Source organism: Phalacrocorax aristotelis, chromosome 9, assembly GCF_949628215.1.
Source record: "Phalacrocorax aristotelis chromosome 9, bGulAri2.1, whole genome shotgun sequence".
NCBI classification, from domain to species: domain Eukaryota; kingdom Metazoa; phylum Chordata; class Aves; order Suliformes; family Phalacrocoracidae; genus Phalacrocorax; species Phalacrocorax aristotelis.
In genome coordinates this window covers 18,874,990-18,894,683 of record NC_134284.1, presented here as the reverse complement: position 1 = coordinate 18,894,683, position 19,694 = coordinate 18,874,990, and the positions used below count along the sequence as shown (strand labels likewise).

Here is a 19,694-nt window from a genome sequence, read left to right as displayed (position 1 = left end):
ATGACTGTGCTTCAGAGAGAGGTGGACCCTGCACTGGATGGACATGAACTTGCACCCCCGGATCCTGTTTTATGCATTTGCTACAAATAGTGTTGCAGCCTGGCTATCCCTTTGGCTGAGGGTATGCTTGAAATGGTAGTATTTTCTGCAAATCAAACCAATGGTCCTTGGCAGGTAACTGTTGGTGTTTCACAGGTTGTCTTATCTATAAACTATACTAATTCGTGTTCTTTCAAGATGTTAGTTTGAAATCTTAGCTCTTTACGATTGATCCAAGTCTGTCTCCCCAGTCCCCAAGTGCTCTATTGGGAATTAAATCAGTCCAAACCTGTGCGTAACAAAAATGTATTAGGCCACAAGTTTCTTTGTACTGATATAAAACTTCAAACTAGTAACTGCTTTTCACTGGTAGCTCTGTGGGGTTTATAAGAAATTAAATACTGATTTAGTGCATTTAGTTGATAAGTTTGGGGAAAAACTCTGCCATCAATAATGCTAATTACATAAATATTAATCTTACAGCATGTATTGATTATTAAAGAATTTTCTAAAACCAGATTTTGCATTTTTATTTTGCCTAAATACTGTAAATATCCTGTTAATTCTGTAGGAGAACCAGCCACTCTTCTCTAGTAGTTTACAGGCTACACTGAAGAAACAGTTCATTTGAGAAACACCTGGGATGGACCAAATGGTTTTTTGTTAGAGATGGTCTTTAGAAGAATGAACTTCTTCAAGTGGTTCTTAATCTGGAGCAGGGAGAAAGCAGCTTTTGAGCACTTTGAAGTGAGAGGTGTTTTAACTCTGTCATTTCTCAACTTTAAATAGGTTGTAATAATAAATACCACCTGAAACTTCATGTGCAAAAGTTCAGGAACAGAAAGAGAATTTATGCAACACAGATCAGGCATAGCCAAACTTCAGCAAAGCCCTGCAAACACAGAAGTTTGTTGTTTGAAAGGCTTGACCAGTCACTGCGGTACATTATTTACATGCTTGAATTCTTTAGCTTCCTTCCCTGGGAAGGCACAGTTAATTTTCTCAGTTCACGTAGATTTGTGCTGAATCAGATGGAGTTTTTTATGGGAGCCTTGGGCCTTATTTCAAGTTGGAAAATAAGATAAATCACTATGGCTTTGTTTCTCTAGTGGAGACATTTTGTCTCTTCAAATATATATGCTTTTCCTTCTCCTTTCTTTAACCCTCTTCCAGCCACATACAGGCATACGCAGCCTGGGAATAAATTTTTTCTGTGGCTTCACTTCAGAATTTCACCATTTTTTTCTTGGGCTTTTGAGAGGCATATAGTTGGCATACTGTGATTTCTGATTTCTGTGGCAAATTTATACAGTATAAAGACTACGCTACAGCTTTTCACTTGTAGCTTGATGGGTCCTGTCCCAGAGATTATCCTGGACTCTGATGCGCTATAAAACTGTGAGCCTGTCCTACAGGAGTGTGAATACCCTCAACAGCTCTTGACCTTCGTGTGAGTTGAGGAGCTACACTTGAAGAGCTGGCGCTTGCTCTAAGGAATGCAAACAATTGGTTACATCAAGCCCTATGAAGTGAGCGTGTGTATTCAGACGAGTGCGTGCCCCAGCGCACTCCAGCACGTACGAATGTAGACCTACTTAACTTCTTTTTAGTCATTTTGGTCTCCCTCTCTCTCTCTCTCTTTCAACTCCCTTTTTTGTTCAGGAGCATCGAAGGCTTTTATTACTCATATAATTGCTTTGTATCCTTTTACAGTCAGTATTTAACAGTGAAGTTTTTATATGTTAGCAAAAGAGCCTCTGCAGAATAATTGTGATATCAGTGCGTTTTTTATGTATGGCATTTTATCTGAGCTTTGCTGATGCTGTCCATGTAATAGACAACATCTGCTTTCCATTTCATTGCATTTTGTGTAGCGGCAGTCAACTCAAGAGGGGACAAAAGTTAGATTTCAACAGAAATGGTGTGTGGGGCTTGGCTCACATTTTGCATCCAAAGAGGGAGGTGGATTACCTTAAAAAGGCTTACAGTAATCTTACCAAAAGGATATTTAGTCCCTTGCTTTTAATTTGCGCTCAAATTTGGGTGTAGGGCAATTATTTATAAATCGATAGTGTAGTTTCATGATACTAATTTCAGTAAAAGCTCTGTGTATTAAAATACCTACGATTGTCTTCAAGCTTGAGAGGACTTTGAAACCTGTTTCATGGCTACAGGAAGGACCCCCTGGCAGTCTGTCTCTTCCACCTGCCTTGACAATGCTGCAGCATATATTTTCCATTATTTTAGTCATTTTCCCTAGGTACTGAGCTTTTAAAATACTTGCTGCACCTGAGCTCTAGGATGCAGTCGACAAGCTCCTACAGGTAGTGCCTCTCCCGTGGAGGACCCCCGTGGAGCAGGAGCAGCGGCAGCGCTCTCGCTCTGGGCAGCAGCGCCTGTGGGTTTCCCTGGGCGGGGGCGAGCTGTGCTGGAACCGCAGGAGGGGCGCGCATGGCCAACAGTCATCTGCCCTGTTCAGAGACGAGTGAGGTTACCTTTTACATCTGGGAATGCTGTGGGGCAGCTGCCGCAGGAAGGAGAGCTGTTCTGGTGTGGTGGTGTCCTTGCAGCGGTGCTCTGGTGCTTTTGCAGGAGAGAAGGGGTGCGGGCCGCCATCAGGCGCTTCCTCACAGCCTCCCCTCTCCGCCAGCACCACAGGTTGTTGGAGTGGCTGCTCTACAGTCCTGTTGCCTGCAGCACCATGGAGCTGCTCCGAGGCAATGACTGAAACAAGGTTTAGAGGATCGTATTTCCCCGCCGCTTCCTTCACTTTCTTTTCCCCACGTTTGAATCCTTTCTTCGACTTTAGCTGCACTTGTCACGGGAGAGGCCTCTCGGAGGCCATTGCTTCTGCGCGAGCAGGAGGCGAAGCGAAAGAGGGACCTGGAAGTGGCCCAAGTTCAGGGAAGGGCTTTGGTTCAGGCAGGCGTCCAGCACGTCTGGGCGACCAAGGGTCCACCACAGCCACCACCCTGCCGGGGTCTTGCGGGAGCCACTCTGGTCACAAAGCACGCAAAGACCAAGCCGCATTAATTCTGGTGCTCATGGGACAGCCTGTTGAGCTGTGTGTTCTGTGGCGAGGCGAGGTGCCCACTGCGTATGAGGGGCTTTGGTGGGCTAAGTGCTCGGGTGGAAGCACAGAGCCCGCCTGGTGTCTGGCCAAGGCTTTTCCAGGCTGATGCATTAGCTGGGGTAGCACGTTGCTACGGTTGAGTAAAAGCCATAAAGCGTTTGGGTTTTTAGCAGATGGCTTTGGGAGTATATTTTGCTGTACTGAGAATTCAGTAAATATTTTTGACATTGATTTGTGGTTTTTTTATTTATTTATTCCAAATGGCTTTTTTTATCTCTTCTTCTAAGAGAGTGTGGGCATGTGCTTTTCTGAGGAGTTTTTCCTTGTGAAGAGAACGTGAATCTTGAATCAAATTGACATATTTTAACATGAAATTTTAGACCCTTGCTTGAAGGCAAAAATACCATTACATACATTAGCTTTAAAAACAAAACAGAATTCATGCAAATAGTAACTTCTAATTGTTTGATGTGAATGAGATTTTCTTTACACTTATTTCTTATTACCTTTAGCACATCAGGTCCACCCATTTGGCCAGGAAGCACCTTTTTCAAGAGAAATGGAGCCCTTCTACAAGGTAGGTGATGGATGTTACATCTTGGAGTAACTGCTCTACTTAACATATACCTCTTGCAAATTGCACAGCTTTTGTAATAATAACTGGGCAAGAAGTAACCAAACGTTTTTTGTTTCCTTTAACCTGTCTCCTTTACTGCGTATCTGGTGCCTTGAAAATGATGGTTTACTACATACAGTGAGTGTAGTCTATGAAAGTTGCGGCTTTTTTTCTTTCCTCAGATTATTAATTTACATAGTGTGAAATATGGCAAAGGGTGGCTTTTTTTTTTCCTTTCCTTTGTGTGGATAAACAGCGCCCAGAAGGAAATGTTCCAGGAACACTGCTTTTAGCTCTGTGGATGAAGTCAGGTTGTTCTTTGAGACAGATCCTTTCTTCTACTCCCTAACTGTGCTGATAGAAAAATGTACCCAAAGGTAGGTAGCAGTGCAGTAGTGGGAAGAACAGTGGCAGACTATTTGTCTCAAGGAACATACAATTTTTAAGGGTGCTTATATTCATAGAGGAATGTTAAATAACTTATTTCCATTGGATGGACGATAGAAGCTGTATGACTGCAGTTTTGGTAGGTGAAGATTTTCAGTCTCTCTTGCTAGACTTTCTAAAATCATTATTCACTGCTAAGTATGTTTACATTTCTGCCATTGAGTACATAGAACTACCATTGCTCTTAATGGAAGTGTCTTGGCAACACAGAAGGCTGTTTCCCTAGACTGAATGCATTTGTCTATGGTGCAAAAGTAACTTATACCATTTAGGATGATTTTTTTGGTCTTTGCAAGTATTTTGCCATGAAGTATCTCAGTTTTGTATTCATTCTTATGGTGCCAGCAGTTTTCTGGCCTTCTTTCTGGCAAAAAATGTTGTATAATGTTCTCCAGAACATTTCTCCAAATCACCTAGGATGGAGCCTTACTCACAATGAGGCTCACAAGCAAATAATTAGCAGGCAGTACTGCTCACCTTCAACACCCCAAAGTAATCCAGCATCTGTAGTTTACCTGAGAATATTTTTCAACTGATTCCTTGCACATGTCTAGGAATTTGCATAATTCTGTTATCTAATATCTATGCTGAGATTTGTTCAAACAAATTTTGAATACATTAAAGCATTCAGATTATTTCTTAACATTTGGAGAGGCTATAAATTGTAGAATCTGGCTGCATTTGGCTTTAGTTTTGATAGGACAGATCTGCTACCTTTGCAGTCCTTTCTAATGGAAAGAAGTAGATTTTTTAAAATTTTCTTTTTCTCAGGAAAAAAAGAAACTATTGTGAATGGATATGCTTGATTGATTTTCAGTTAATTCCAGTTTTAAATGTGTACCTGCACATATACAGTCTGTAATTTGAGTTCATAAAATGTAAACTACTCTGTCAAGACTGTACGGCACAAATGTTTTACCTCTTCTTATGATGGAAGATATCCAGGAATTAATAACAACTATTTCGTAGTCCTTTCTATTTCAGTTGTTGCTTTAAGCTTTCTCCCAATAAAGAAGAGTATGTTGTTCTCCACCCTCTTCTCTGCCCTCCTCTGCCTTCCAAGTTGGGGGGGGAAAAATCCTAAAAGCCCAAAACATTACAGCATATTAAAGGAGTAGAGGAAAAAAAGAGATGACTGCCTTTTCAAGGAACTAACAAAGCCTAACAGACCTTTAACTGAGTTGGCATTCTGTGTTGCCATTTCAAGTGGAAAATGCAGCCAGTTTGAACTCTAATATGCATGATATGTCTGAGGTTGGAAGGATGAGAGAGTGCGAAGAAAAACCTCATTAAAGTCATCTTTTAACACTTGCTGGTTTTAATTTTAAAACAAGAAAACAACTCAACAAAGTCTGCCTTTCTTACTGTCTTTCTGTCTCCCGTTTTTCCCTACGATGAACTCTTTCACGTACAGGCTTCAGCAGGTTGCATGGAAATAGTGCATCCACCTCTTTGCTGCTTCTGACTGTCTTTTTCCGGAAGACCTATATAGAGGAATGGTAGCAGGTGCAGGGAGGTGTGAGATGAGCAGGTGGAGAGGTTTGTCGAGCCCTACCTTACGTTGACCATCTTAAGTCTCTTTTTCCAGTGCTTGTATCCAGCTGAATGTAAACAAGAGAATGAAAAATTGACTCAATTACCCATTTCAGGTTATAATACTGCCTTTTGATTGGCAAAAGATTAGGTAACAAAGGGATTTAAAATTATTTTTACTCGATAAATGTTTTACTACATTTGAAAAGAATGTTCAGTGCGTGTTATAGACAATAATACGGAATAATTCTGAAATATTAGTAAAAGTGATATTCATATGCACTTGTCACACCTCATTTCTTTGGAATTGTAAAGGAAAATGCTCTTTTTGTGGTCTGGGGAATGAGAATGAGGAGAAGAAAAATCCACAATAGTACTTTTGTTAGCCAAGACAGACTTGTAGATGCTCCTGCTTTCCATTCATTTTATACCTGAACTATTTGGCAAAGTAATCTTAACTATTGTAAAGCATTTGACATATCTCTCCAGAGAAAGTGACTAAGAAACCAGTTATCGGAGTACCTCAAAATAGCAAAGGAAGAAAAAGGGAAGCTAAAATTCATTGTAACTATTCTGTGTTCTTATTGCCTTTGACATGAGCAGGATTAATTCACTGTTCCTTTCTGGCTGTCTTTGCTTGTACTTTGTTGAAGAATTTTGAACAAAATATATATGTAATTTTCTTTTTGCTTATGATTTTATTAGATACAAGATGGCTACCTCATTTTATTTTTTGAGGATCATGGTACTGTTGTTCCTAGCATTAACTCTCTAATCAGAACAAATGAACAATAAATTTACTTTTTGTGTTGAGTCACGTGCTCAGGTGCTTTTTGAAATGTTGAGCTCCTTCTGCTAGGTGAGGATTGCTCCTTATATCTTGTGCTCTTTGGTCTCATGGAATCCCATGCAGAGCTTAACAGAGGTAGAACCTTCAGCCTTATCAGACTCTGATACCTTCTCTCAAAACTTACTTGTGTGTCCATGGAGATTGCTGCATTCTATCCTTCAGGATTCCCAGATAAAACATGCTTTTGCTCTTACTGTTTTACTTTTTCTATTGTTTTTTTGTAACTTGTTATTGTACATACTTTGTTTTTGTTTCAAATCATGGGTTAATTTTTTTAAATGTGCTGTATGGAGGGCCTTTGTTCCCACTGTTTTTTCTGTTCTCAGCTGTCATAACACATCAATTTTTATTTAATAAAATAGATGACAGGAAAAAGTCTTTACAGTGGAAAAGATATAGACTTGTTCTAAAGTCTTCAGGAACTTGTGCCGAGTGAGATAGGTGGGGACATAATCACATTAATTTCAGGACTTTGAAACTAATGCATCATGTTCAGATAAGGTCAGTTTTGTTGCCTCTGCTCTGTCTTTGCTATTAATCTCATGTTATAAACTTGAGGATGCAGTTCCTCACAGATCAATGGTAATAATAAAACTCTCTTGCTCTCAATATATCTAACATTATTCCTGAATAAATTAAACATACATCTTCAAATTAACTTTTAGCAGCAGTCATGTAAATTCCAGCTGCTGAGCTCCACCTGTAAGATGTAACTGGACAGTGGAGGGGATCAGTTTTGTTTCTTAAAGATGCAACTTTCATTTTGAGGAAAAAAAAAATACTGAACTTACCACTCTCTTTTTTCTTATTTGCCCTCACACTTCAATAAACAAAATGAACATATTACTATGTCTTCTCATATTGAATTTGTCCAGTCCTGAGTTGCAAGGAAGTGTACGTAGAAGGTGCTTGCAGGTCTAATTACAGCTGGCATGGAAACAGAGCGCCGTACAGTGAAAAGACTGCTCTGCATCTGCTGTTGCTGCTGCAGTGGAGTTTGAAACAAGAATGCAAGGACTTCTGAAGTTGCTCCGGAAGATGCAAGAGCCCTGTGACTGGGCAGCAGCTGACATAAAGCAATGCCTCCTGTCTGGTTTATGGCAAGTACATGTCTGCAAGGCTTAATGCCATTCTTGGGTAAGCTTCCTGAGTTTCTAGTCAGAGCCTGGAAGAAGCAAGCCTTCATGGTAGCATGGTTAGTGATTCTTTATCGTCCAAGGAAGGAAAGTGAACCTGGGTCATCCAGTCCTTGCTGCTCTTAGAACTGAAAATGGAGATGGCCCTCATCACTGTGTCTAGATGGTCTACCTTGGGTTGCTGCTTTGAGCAATTCCTGACCAACTGGAGGTAGAGCCATGATCCCTGCTGTGCTGTCTGCTTTCTTGTGTGAGCAAGGTCCTCCACTTCCACTTCTGATGACCAGTACAGTTTAAATCTGCTGCTTATGGATTTTAAATCAAAGATATGAGCTCTTGCTCCAGAGGTGCTGCAGACCCAGATTCATACCTGTGAGCAGGATTGCAGCAGTCAGTGAACTGAATTCACGCTGCATGTCTTTCCTTTGAAGCTACAATTCTCTGTTAATTAGAACAGAAAAAAAGACTGGCAAAAATCCCATCCCATTTGCAGAACACAGGAGGGGAGGAGTGAGGAGTTACTTGTGGCCTCCGGTCCCACTTGGCTGAGGGAGCCTGAGAAAGGAGGGATTGTCTTTCCCAGATCTGACAGGCTGCTTTATTCTCTCTCTACCATCAGCTGCAGGGAGCAGGCATCCTCATGCTCCAGAACAGAGCAAGCGATAGGATGCTCACATGGGGATGGCTTGGCCTCTTCTCCTCTGGGAAGGCATTTTATGGGACACTTTCATCTCTGACTGATGCTTCCAGCAGCCCATGTGTGATCTGCCTTGGTCCAGCTGCTATGGCTGTAGGTGGCACCACCTGTGAGGCGCTCTGGCAGGAAAAACAGAAGACACTGTCTTCACAGGGTCAGGTATCACCAAAAGCAGTGTGAGACGGTGACTTCAGAGTTCGTTGCAGAGTAGAAATGGAAACTCTGGGGACTGCTGTTGCAGGCAAGATACCAACCCTTGGTGCCCTCAATCTAGGATGGTGGCTTTCACATTTTAGTGTACTGACATCTGATATCTGACCATAACATGAGACTTTAAGGAAATTGCCAAAGCACACAGGCCACTTTATTCTTGGATGAGAATGGTAATTTATTTGAGAGAGCAAGAAAACTGCATCCCTAATTCTGAAAGTTTATTTTGTACAAAATGTGGACAGACCAGTCCTGAGAAGTCCTACAGAAAAAGATGGGGAACCAGCTCATTTATGAACACATGCACGCAGAGATCTTTTTCTTCTCTAATGAGCATGAGAATCCTTGAAATGACCAAACAGTTCGTTTAATCCACTGTCCTTTGAGTAATAGTACAAAATGAGAGAGCAGATTTGGGACTTCACGATTCCCGAGTGTTAGCTATCAATATAAGCACTTGCTAAGTTGGAAATAAGCCAACAGGGAGGAGGCAGAAAGGGGGCAACTGTTGCTCTTTCCCTTGTGAATGCTAAATTAGAATTGTCTCCTCTTATAAATGAAGGCATCAGCCTGCATTTTTATGTTAATAGTGACATTAGGATAAAAATATAACAATAGAAGGGACAGGTTTCTTTGGAGAGCAAGTACTACCCATATCAGCTACTCAGTCATTTCTCTGGAGAGGTTTGGGAGGAGGAGTTCTTGTTACCTTCAAGGTGGAATTTGACAACAAATTCAAAAGAAAAGACTCCCATGTGTATGCAACCACATGTGTTTTCTTGTTAATAACATGAAAAATTGGGATGTGTTTGCCAGCACCCGCTAACAATCACCTGAGGGCCTCTGCAGGCATAGTGGGCTTCTTTCTTCTGGTGGAAATGCAGTTCATTTGCTTTCCACTGCACAAACAGGACAGGTGCAAGTCCTGGGCACGTGAGGGAGAGGTGCAGCCCATCCTGGGACACAGGGTATCCGTACCTGCTGGTGCTAATGGGGTGACGAGAGGAGGAACAGGAATGCTGAAAGAAGAGAGGATTAGTAAGACTCTGTGTGTATTTAACTCTTAGAATTGCATGTCTCAATGCACCTCAAAAGCAAACCAAACTCGGAGAGAACTGCTCTGTTTTCTTCTACTACCTAGAGGTGAGGTAGCTCAACGTGGCAAGGTAGCATATATATTACAGATAATTTAATATTATATAATACTTAAATGTAATTACGACTATCAGAAGAAATGCCAAAAATGGTGCAAGGCAGTGTAGCCCTAGGATTGGTAGACTCAGGGGCTGTGATCTATATATAACACAACCTTGGGCAAGACCCAAATCCAACTGAACATTAGTTTCCTAATGTGTATGTAGGCATCTCATATTCCCCAAGAATCTAAACGCTCTTTCTTTGGGGTTATAATTCCTTGGTTTTCTGCTCTGTGAAATGAGGATAGTAATAGTGCTTCTCACTGCACAGAGGTGCCAGTCTACAAAATACTGGCTCCGTATCATATTCTGGTGCTCCACTAATGGGAGAACCTTAAACGGGGGAACCTAACTGTAAAAAGCAACGGTGCTGTTTATTAGCTTTTTCAGGGAAGTGTGTTTTAGGTTTGCGGTTGTTTTTCCCCGATGAAGTTTCAATTAAACCCCTTACTCTTAGAGGTACACTTGGAAATTGACTCTTTAACTCCATAAATTACTGTGTTTTTGTGGAGATCTGAGGTTTTGAGTGTCCAGTTTAGTTATATTCATCAGAAGAGCACTAAACCTTTTGACTTCACCATGTTTTCTCTTCAAATTTTGCTTCTCCAACCTCCAGTTCCACCATCTTTGAAACTGTAGTCAGTCATGCTCTATGTTTGCTGGTGACTTGGCTTTGGTCAACCTATTGAATTAACAGCAAAGCTGCTATATCTCTGTGTTAAAATAAATCACTTTTCATTCACATTGCATTATTATTTAAATAAACTTTTTTTCTTTTTGTTGGCCCTTCCCACACACACAGGCACACATATGAAGGGTACCTGACAATCTCTTCAGGAGTTACTTTTCAGGAAGATGATTCACATGGTGCTCCCGTAGAGACCAAATATTTGAATAATTTATTTATTATTAACATTCAGTGTGTTTGCAGTTGTATTATTTGAAGAAGTAAAATTCCTTTGTTTGTGAAAGTGGGTAAAACCCTATTGGGGTGGCTAGGGTCCTGAGGGTGCTGGTAAGGGCACATGTTTGTTGAGAGGATTTTAAAATGGCCTTAGCACTGTGAATCCAATAAAAAAATCCTAGTGAGAGACAGTGATTGCAGTGATTCATACAGAAATGGTCACTTTGGTGTCACATTTTTAGCTCCATGTAGGACATTTGTATATAGGGTGCTATGCATTAGCTGTGCAGTATGTATTTAGTCTTTTTATTCCTGTTTTTCAAGCTGAGTGTGTAAGACAACAGAAAAAGCTGTAATTTATTAAGTGCCTGAAGTGTGGTCCTATTAACATTTGTGTTGGAGCCATTAGTAAGGAAATGTGACCACTGGCTGTTTATGTTCCTTGTGACCAAAACATCTGAGCTACCTTTGGCTTCTAAAGCTGAGAAGGAAGAAAACCTAACTGCAGCAGACAGGTCTTGCTAATGTTAGATAATGTTGCAGAGTACAAGATGAGTTAAATTCCTACCGTGTTTAAAAACTCAGTGACTTATGTTTTACATCTGCATAGGCGTCTTTGCTATCTTTACCGATAAATTTGCTTATTTTGTAACAGTCCCACATAGTGACTTTGGAATTACTACTTCTGAGTGACTCAAGATGAAGTTTACTGGCTTTGTTTACTTCCCTTGACAACTGGAGGGTGTGGGTGAATGCTGCAAGGCAAGTCCTACTGCAGTGCTAACCTTGGGCAGAGGAGAGGATACATCTGTGTGTATCCGCCTGTTTTACCTTCAGCGTCAACTGCTGTGTGAGCGGTGGCAGTTAAACAGCACTATGCAATACACACTGAAGAAATAGCTGCTGTTGTTGCTGCAGGTCCCCACAGTGCTGGCCTGGCTGCCCCAAAAACTAGTGTAGGACAGGAAGGGGAGGCTACTTAAATCATGGAGGGGGTGGGGAGTGGATAGTCCTGGCCCAAACAGTTTAGTGCTGAGGTAACCTGCAGGTAGAATTACTCTAGAGATGCTGCTAAATGGCCTCAAATATGTTCTTGGCTTCATCTCAGGTTGGTCCTGTAGGTGATGTCCTTGTGGCTTTGCAATTTGAATGCTGGAATCCACTTCTTGTAAATCACTGGTAGCTGATCTCAGCTTTTTTAGGAGAAGCATTTTCTGTGACTGGCCCTTCTTTAGACATCAGTACAGATGCTTTTCTCCAGAGACATGTCCTTCCCCCCACCCCCAACCACACATATGGAACTGACTTACATGTGGAAAACTGACTGTGCCACCCTTGGACTTCAGTTGGGTGAAGGAAGATGTAGACTAGATACAGAAATGGCAGGTTCCTGTTCAGTGGCTATCTCCTTTACCAGGACTACCATATATCCAGGATTCCTCTGATGTTTTCCTTTCCCCACCAGGAGCCATAGACTGCTTAGAGCATGGGGATTGTTTGCCTGTGCCCAGGGTTTCTGGATGCCTGGTAGCACGGTGACAGCATCTCCTAAGGGTCTGTCAGGTAGCTGGGAAGTCCTGGACATGGTCTCTGCAGCTACAGAGACAAGTCTGGCAGGAATCGGTGTCAGACCTTTTCTGTACATGGAATTTGGGGCCAGGCCACCTCTGGCTAGGCTGGGGCTTAGGGTATGACATTTCAGTGGCCTATGGCCGGGACGTTGCGTACGATCAGTTAGATCCCATTTTATAACAGCAGTTCTCTGAACAAGTCGCAGTTAGAAACTAGTGGTAAAATTTGTACGGTAACTTGGAAAATGGTAGAGTATGTAAAGTTTTATTTTCCGTAACTGTGAAATTATTGTGATTATTGCCATCAAAATCTCTGGGCTGATGAGCTGGAGCATATGCTCCATGCTGAGAGCCTGTGACTGTTTGGCATTCCTGAAATGTGAAGGTGGTTGATATTAGAAGTAATCTTGGCTTTCATAATTGTAGAGTCTGTTTGAGAGCACAGCTATGAGAGAGGCATAAGCCCGTGCTTTACGTGGAGATTACTAAAATAATAATATTGCAGTTGTGTTGCTATGAGCAGTTTTGGTGATATGCTATCAGCAAGGGAAAGCTGTTGTCAAGTTGGGCTGTTCTTTGATGGCATGTCAGGTTTCTTGAGACAGACCTATATTGAGATAATTAAAACAGAAGCTCTGGAAATTTTTAAGATGCTCTCTTGCTATGACCTACTTGGGTGATGGACAGTCACATGTTTTTGGATCCCTGGGGAAACCAAACCTTCATAACCAGTAAACGGAAGAAAATTATGGGAAAACCAGTGATGAATATCTAGTCCAAGCGATGTTCATGTGTTGTGGTTTTGTATGCTGTCTGTGTTGATTTTGTTCATGGTTAACACTAGCAATAATTTTTCCTCTCTAACATGCTAAGAATTTCTCCCATCTGGTCAGAGCAGATCTCTGTCATGTTGGTTAAAGATTGGTAAGTTTTTGGTTATGTAAAAGGCATTTCTTGACTATCTAGAAGAAATGGCAAATTAATGCAAATGGCGTATTATTAAGAGAGCTCAATTTTATTTGAACAGTTGAGAAAACTAGATGCTATCTCAAATTGGAAGGGTGGTCAGTGGTGTGCACGTTTCACTGCTGTGGGTTAAGCTAAGTGTGGAAATAATCCATTTGTTTCAGATATTGGAATAAATCTTAGTGCTAGGAATTCTTCAGTTGTACACTTGAAAGTATGCAGAGCCCTGGGATGGCCAACTTCATTATTACAACTGTGAACACATCACTTGATTTTACTGCAATTTGTAACAGACTTGAAACTGAATTGGGACTTCCAAGAGGGAAAGAGGTAGGATTTTTTTTCTTTATCAGTAGAAGTACAGTGTGTTCAGGAACACCAAAACCAAAGCTAGGGCTTCTTTTGGGGTAAGTAGTCCTCTACCGATTTCAAGCTACTTGAAGTACACCTGCCAAGGCAGCAGACTGTGACATGAACCTTTTGTATACAGAACTTCTTCCTCACATCCCTCTCCCTTTGTAAAGGAAAGAGAAGTTGTATCTGGATCCTGAAGGATGAACTTTTAAAAAACAGTCCTCTCTAATCAGTAGAATGGCATAAACTCTCATTTTCTTACAAAGGTAATCTTTGGGAAAAGTCCAGAAGGCTTTTAGGCTGGTAAAACAATTTATCCTCTCTTTAATGCGTTTAATACTGACCACAAATTAGCAAAGAAAACAAAACTTTTCTTTGAATTATTTTAGGACAACCTCCATCAATTTGGAAATACCATTATAGGATTCTTGGCTGCTTCTTACATGTTATTTCTCTTAGTTTCCTTTCCCTTTATAAGTCAGAGTCTTACAGTGGTTGCAGTTGTGTACAATAAAGGTAATAAATTCTTTCTCTCTGACAGTGTTTATTTCTGTGTGTTAGCCCATCATACTGCTCTCTAGTGCACAGGAAGGATAAGGTGAAATTGAAATTAAAATTGTTCACAGAGTGATGGGAAATTCCAGTCCTGATTTTTACGTATATGCACAAATTGAATGAAGATACTAAGAACACTTCCTATCTTTAATTTTCATATTTTTCCAGTACATCCTTGCTTTGCAGCTTTTAAACGTAATTTACTTATTTTGTGTGGATACATACGTTGGGGTTTTTTGTAATAAAACAGGATATGCTGCTTTGTGAATCATATGTTGAGTTTCAGCACTCAGTTTCTGATACTCAAGTATTAAGTTATTTCTCCTGAGAAACAAGAACAATAAGTTTTCTCTCTTGGAGATGAAAAAGGAAAATAGCTAAGGCCAGACCATCTGATCAGCTGCGTGTGTACAAACATGTCTGTGTGTATATTTAAAGAAATGCATTGAAATATAAATACGCAGGGTTATCTAATATATTTAATGTACAAAGAAATACACAGCAATGTAGAAAAATATCCCTTTTTGTGCTAGAGATTTGGTGTATCTGCCCTGTTCTTGTAAATTCAGAAACCCATCCATGGAGGAAAAATTACCTGTAAATATGTTCTAATGTTTTGCTGGGAAACCTGGATATTTCCATTCCTGTTTGGAAATGTTTTCTGTGTCATCCAAATGCTAGGCTGGAGATACCAGTACAGCAAAATACTAAGTTCTATAATATTTTGGTGACAAAGATTGTCCTTCCCACCAGGATGTGTTATATCTCTCCCTTTCCCCCCATTTTTACCTCTGTAAAGATTTTCTTCTCTCTATTATTTTTTGTGTCTGTCAGACCTCCCTTTCAGTCTTTTAGAGCAAATCTGAAGTTGTTCCCTTGATTTTTAATCCTTTCTCCCCTTCAAGCAGTTCCAATTTTGATCACTGCAGCTGCTTACGGCAATTTGGAGATAAAAAAATGAGGTGTATTGTAAATTTGTTGGGTGTTTTGGTTTTTTGGTTTTTTGTTTGTTTTTGTTTGTTGTTTTTTTTTTTAATCAGTTTAATCTTACACTACCATTAGTTTGTGTTGACTTTTCCCCACCTAGTTCCCCTGGGTGTCATTGTGTCAATAACTTAATCTATTACCAAATAAAGAGTTTTTAATATGTGTCTCAGGCAGAAAACGCCTTATTTACTGTATGATGTCTAGAGAGGTCAAGGAGTACTTCTGGATCTGTCTTTTTAAAATTTTGCTACAGTGGCTGATGAGAGAGGAGATTTTTGTTTTTAATAATATCACAACTTGCCTTGGTCACACTGATAAACCACAAGAGTAACTAGGTCTACATTTTCAAACTTAATGTATAAATGAGTTAGTGGATTAAAGGCATAAAATAGCAAATGCTAGCTAAGATGTATGATCGATTAAGAAATTAGAGGATTTTATTTAGTCCCTTATTTTATTGGGTTGTAGTCAGTCTCTGAGGTGTTCCATCAATTTGGTTTTGCTTTTTGGCTTTTCTAGATAGTTCATTTTACTGTATCTGTAACGTAGCTGCTTCTTTAAAGAGGTTTAAAAGGTAAAAGAGTTAGAGCATCTTGCACAAATACATCTGTTTCTATGCTCCCTGTGCAAATGAGGCCGGAGTATTATTTCTAAGAAGATGAAGCCTGAAACGTATGAACTGGTGTCTGAGTAAGGGTTTGACATGACCGGTGTGGAGTTGCAGCACTGATGCTTGTTCTTAGTGCTTTGGACAGCGTTAATCACCGACGAGGCAACCCATGTATGACATAAGTGCTCAGAGTGCAGCTTCATACAGAAAGGCAAAAGAATCAGCTTGGTACAGTCTACTCAAATTGATACTTAAAATACCCAGCAAACCCTAAATTTCTCTATACCATCTGTTGAACAGCTTAATGCTCGGAGGCAGAACTGGATGGGGACAGAACCTGAGAGGCACACAGTGCTGCAAGGTCACAACCCCCTGGCTTTTCTCTTTGGTCACGATGGGGCTAGCAGAGCTCCAATTACTTCTGAAGAACAGGATCCAAATTTACTGGAAGATTTCTGAAATGAATCCTTCTGAAATTTTGTTGCTAGGATCAGCAGTTACTCTCTTGCCAGACTTGCAAATGTATATAGGTCATTGGCGTCATGATTTATTCTGTAAACACTGCATGATTTCACTGCTATCTTTAGAGATGCCCCCTCTGTATAGGTATAGATGTTTTTCTTGAAGAGTGACACGCATTAAACTATTCTGGGTAGCCCCTAGTTTCCACTCCTAGGGGGACAGTAAGCAAACATTATAAAACAAACGTTTCTGAGTTTTTCCACTGATACTTTGCTTTCTCTGTGATTAACTGCAACACCAAATCTTCAGTGTTTATTTTCCAGGAGGAGGAAAATGAAATGTGAAGATCTGTATGAGATTTGCTAGTACACAAGACCGCTGAACAGCTCTTTAGCAATGTATGGATTGAGTAAAATAGCTTAAGATGGTGATAGTGAGCTACCAGTCTAGCTAAAGGCATCTCTCGTTTTTTTGAGTTTATCTGAACTAATAGACATGTAGTGGCAGTGCTTTGGGTGGAAGAATAATCTTTTCCACTGAAGATTAGTTTAAAATAATAATAAGGAAAAAATGTACCTTAGAACAAATCTGTTATGTGAAAACAGATCCTAACGTATACAGTTCCTGCTAGATGTTTTATTCAGCTGGTAAACCTGTTTTATAAGCTGAAATTCTTTTCCAGATAATATCCTAGGGGAGTGTGCTCTGTAAGCCTGACAGGAGGAGGGACAGCTTTATAGACCTGAGACAATATGCGAAGAATCTTAAAACTGCTTCTTGGAACAGCCTGTAACCTGCAATTTGGGGCACACCCAAGTGTTGCAGCGGCTGGCCAAGGGTCCCAAGAGAGAAGATGAACTGCGAAGCAGTTCATGCTGCCTGTCTGCTGCCTTGAAACTCTGTTTTCAAACTCTGGTTTGAAAACAACTAGTCGTGGTTTCATTTTGAACTCTTAACTCACGTGAGCAACCATGTCTGTAAATGTGTAACCCCGCTGCCACACTTTGCACATATTTCAGGTTATTTTACATACATTACTTCACAAATAATTTGATGAAAATTGGAATATTCTTATCAAAGGACATGAATTTTGTGAATCACTGTGTGGCAACTGTAATTAGCATCATGAGCCTCCACTTGTATGTCTGTGCCAGTTCAAACAGCCACCTGTACTGCTATTTGGGTCTGCCTGTGTGTTCAAATGCAGCACCCAACACACTTGAGGCACTATCTTATTACAGGTGTCTTTTTCAACACCTCAGCTTTCCTGGATTCTTCATTTAGGTTTTTTCTTCAGTATATATTAAGAAAAAAATCAAGAAGTGAAATGCTGTTGAATTTATATAGGAAGCCAACAAGCTGAAGCCTGTAGAAGTTCTTCCCTGCAGGCATGATGTTAGGTCATTCAGAAGCAAAAAAAGCCTGTGTGATAAGTTGCTCCAGGGACACAAAGTGCATGCAAAATAATAAATGAGGGTTTCCAGTTGTCCTCACTGGTTGGAAAGTGGCAGTTGCCTTTGGCCGGGAGACTGATGGGGAGCTGTGGTCAGCCCTCCTTGGGGAAGATGGGGATCCTCAGCTGGCCAGTGCCAGGAGGCCCCTGCAAAGGGCAGAGCCAGGTGACCTTTGTAAAAGGAAACAGTCTCTCAGTTCGATCCCTGTGCAGCAGCTACCCTTTTGAAAAGAGGCAACTTGAAAAGCAATGTTCAGAGCTGTGAAAGGGGAAACCAGGTGACGAGGTCCAATTGGGGTAAACTATGGTTAGTGTTAAAGTTGTCTTCAGCAATGCCCCACTGTGTCCATCTCACCTGTCTAAGAATTTGGACGTACATTTTTCTCTGCTTGGATTCCCTGAGCTGGGAAGGAACAGTTTTACACCGAGCACTAAGTTTCCTAAATGCCTTGTGATTTAGTAATTCCCATGAATTCAGAACAAATGCTGAAGTTTGGGAAGATTTTGACATGCTGTTCTTCATATACCAACAGAAAGGTTCATCCCAGCTTTTGCAGTACTGCTTTATGGTGGTAGTTTCACAAGTCATATTTCTTCTTCACTTGCTGAACCCTGTCAGGCTTCTGTTCTGCCATAATATATGCTACGGACAAAGTTGCCTGTCAGTTGTGTTAATTAGCTATTGGTGGTGATTTGTCTACTACAAGTAGAGTGTAGGCTGGAAAAAAATAGAGCTTATATCTTTCCATGCAATTTTAATTCAGCTCTCCTGTTTATGTGTACTTTAGGATACAGTTCCTCTTATTATGTAATTGCTTCATATTTTTTTTCCATTAGTCTCCTGCTTTATTGAGTGCATTAACTGTGGAAACTGAGATTTGGGCAACTACTGCAAATCTACTGAAATGTAGCATATCCTAGCTTTTTGGTGAGTGGAGCTGGGTTTGGGGTTTTTTGGTTCTGCCACCTTCGTGACGTTTGCGTAGGTTAGGTATTTGTATATGTAAGAAAATCTAGACGCTGGTTCTGCCATGCTTTTGCATGCTGCATACCAATTCTGTAGGAGATGGAATGAGCTTGTTTATTGTACGTGGTAAAAATATAATAAAAAGGGAACTCTTGAGCACCCATTCTAAAAGTTTGAATCTATTCAGGTGAAGACTGAGGTATGCATTTAAGAAAAAAAATTATTCTGTTACTTAATTGTTTGGTCAGGGGTTTGTTCCCCTTGCCTCTGCCCATTGCACCTGTTGGCATCATTATTTATTCTTTTCTCCACTGAAATTGAAACTCTGGGTCGGTTTCTGTTATCAAGGAAAACCATTTGCATTTCTTAGGACTTAATAATCTGGTCACTCTAATAGAAGTGTAGTCTGTGATACCTAAGTTTATTCAGGCAGTACTTTTCTGTAGGTGGCATGCCACTTTCCAGAAAATCAAAACGACAGGCCTTTGCCCTCCAATATACAGCATCTAAATGTAACGTGTAAATAGGACCGCTTAGATTTTTTTTTGTCCTCAAAAATTGCGAATTATTTTCAAGAATGATAAATTACTTGGATCGTGATAATACCGCTGAGCGTTTGCTGCATACAGCATTTGTCATCTCCAGAATACTTGAAAGCATATATCTAATTAAATCACTCAGCACCCTTTTTAGTGGTTTTGAGTGAGCACCAGTACCCCTGGCTTAAATGGAGAGTTTGAGTAACTTCTTCAGGGCAAGCCTATGCCGATCAGATGTGGGAGGATCCACAGGATCCCTGATTCCTCCTTGATACCTGCTTACTTCTTAAAATACACCTTGAGATAGATTCCCATCATAGCTAGAAATGTGCCTTAGAATTGTTAAGTATCTGCCTGTACATTCTGGAGGCCTGAATGAATAATTGCATGGTCTCTCAGTTCAGTACGAAATTTGCCATAGGTTTTCTTTGTCGGTGATGGATATTTACTGCAAGATTGCTTCACAGAAGACCAGAAACAGGCAGGTGGTAAAAGGGATGAAAGACTTTCTGTACTTGGCCAAGTGAGA

The 19,694-nt window shown here is 40.5% G+C and overlaps 1 protein-coding gene across 7 annotated transcripts in view; it reads left to right on the top strand.

Moving 5' to 3' along the window:
* Positions 1–19,694, top strand: part of FOXN3 (forkhead box N3) — a 219,328-nt gene that overhangs the window by 137,289 nt on the left and 62,345 nt on the right. For all 7 annotated transcript variants that reach the window (XM_075103695.1, XM_075103690.1, XM_075103696.1 and 4 more), the window contains one exon: positions 3,625–3,689. In XM_075103695.1, coding sequence (XP_074959796.1) covers positions 3,625–3,689 — 65 coding nt within the window. The remainder of the gene's footprint in view (positions 1–3,624; positions 3,690–19,694) is intronic.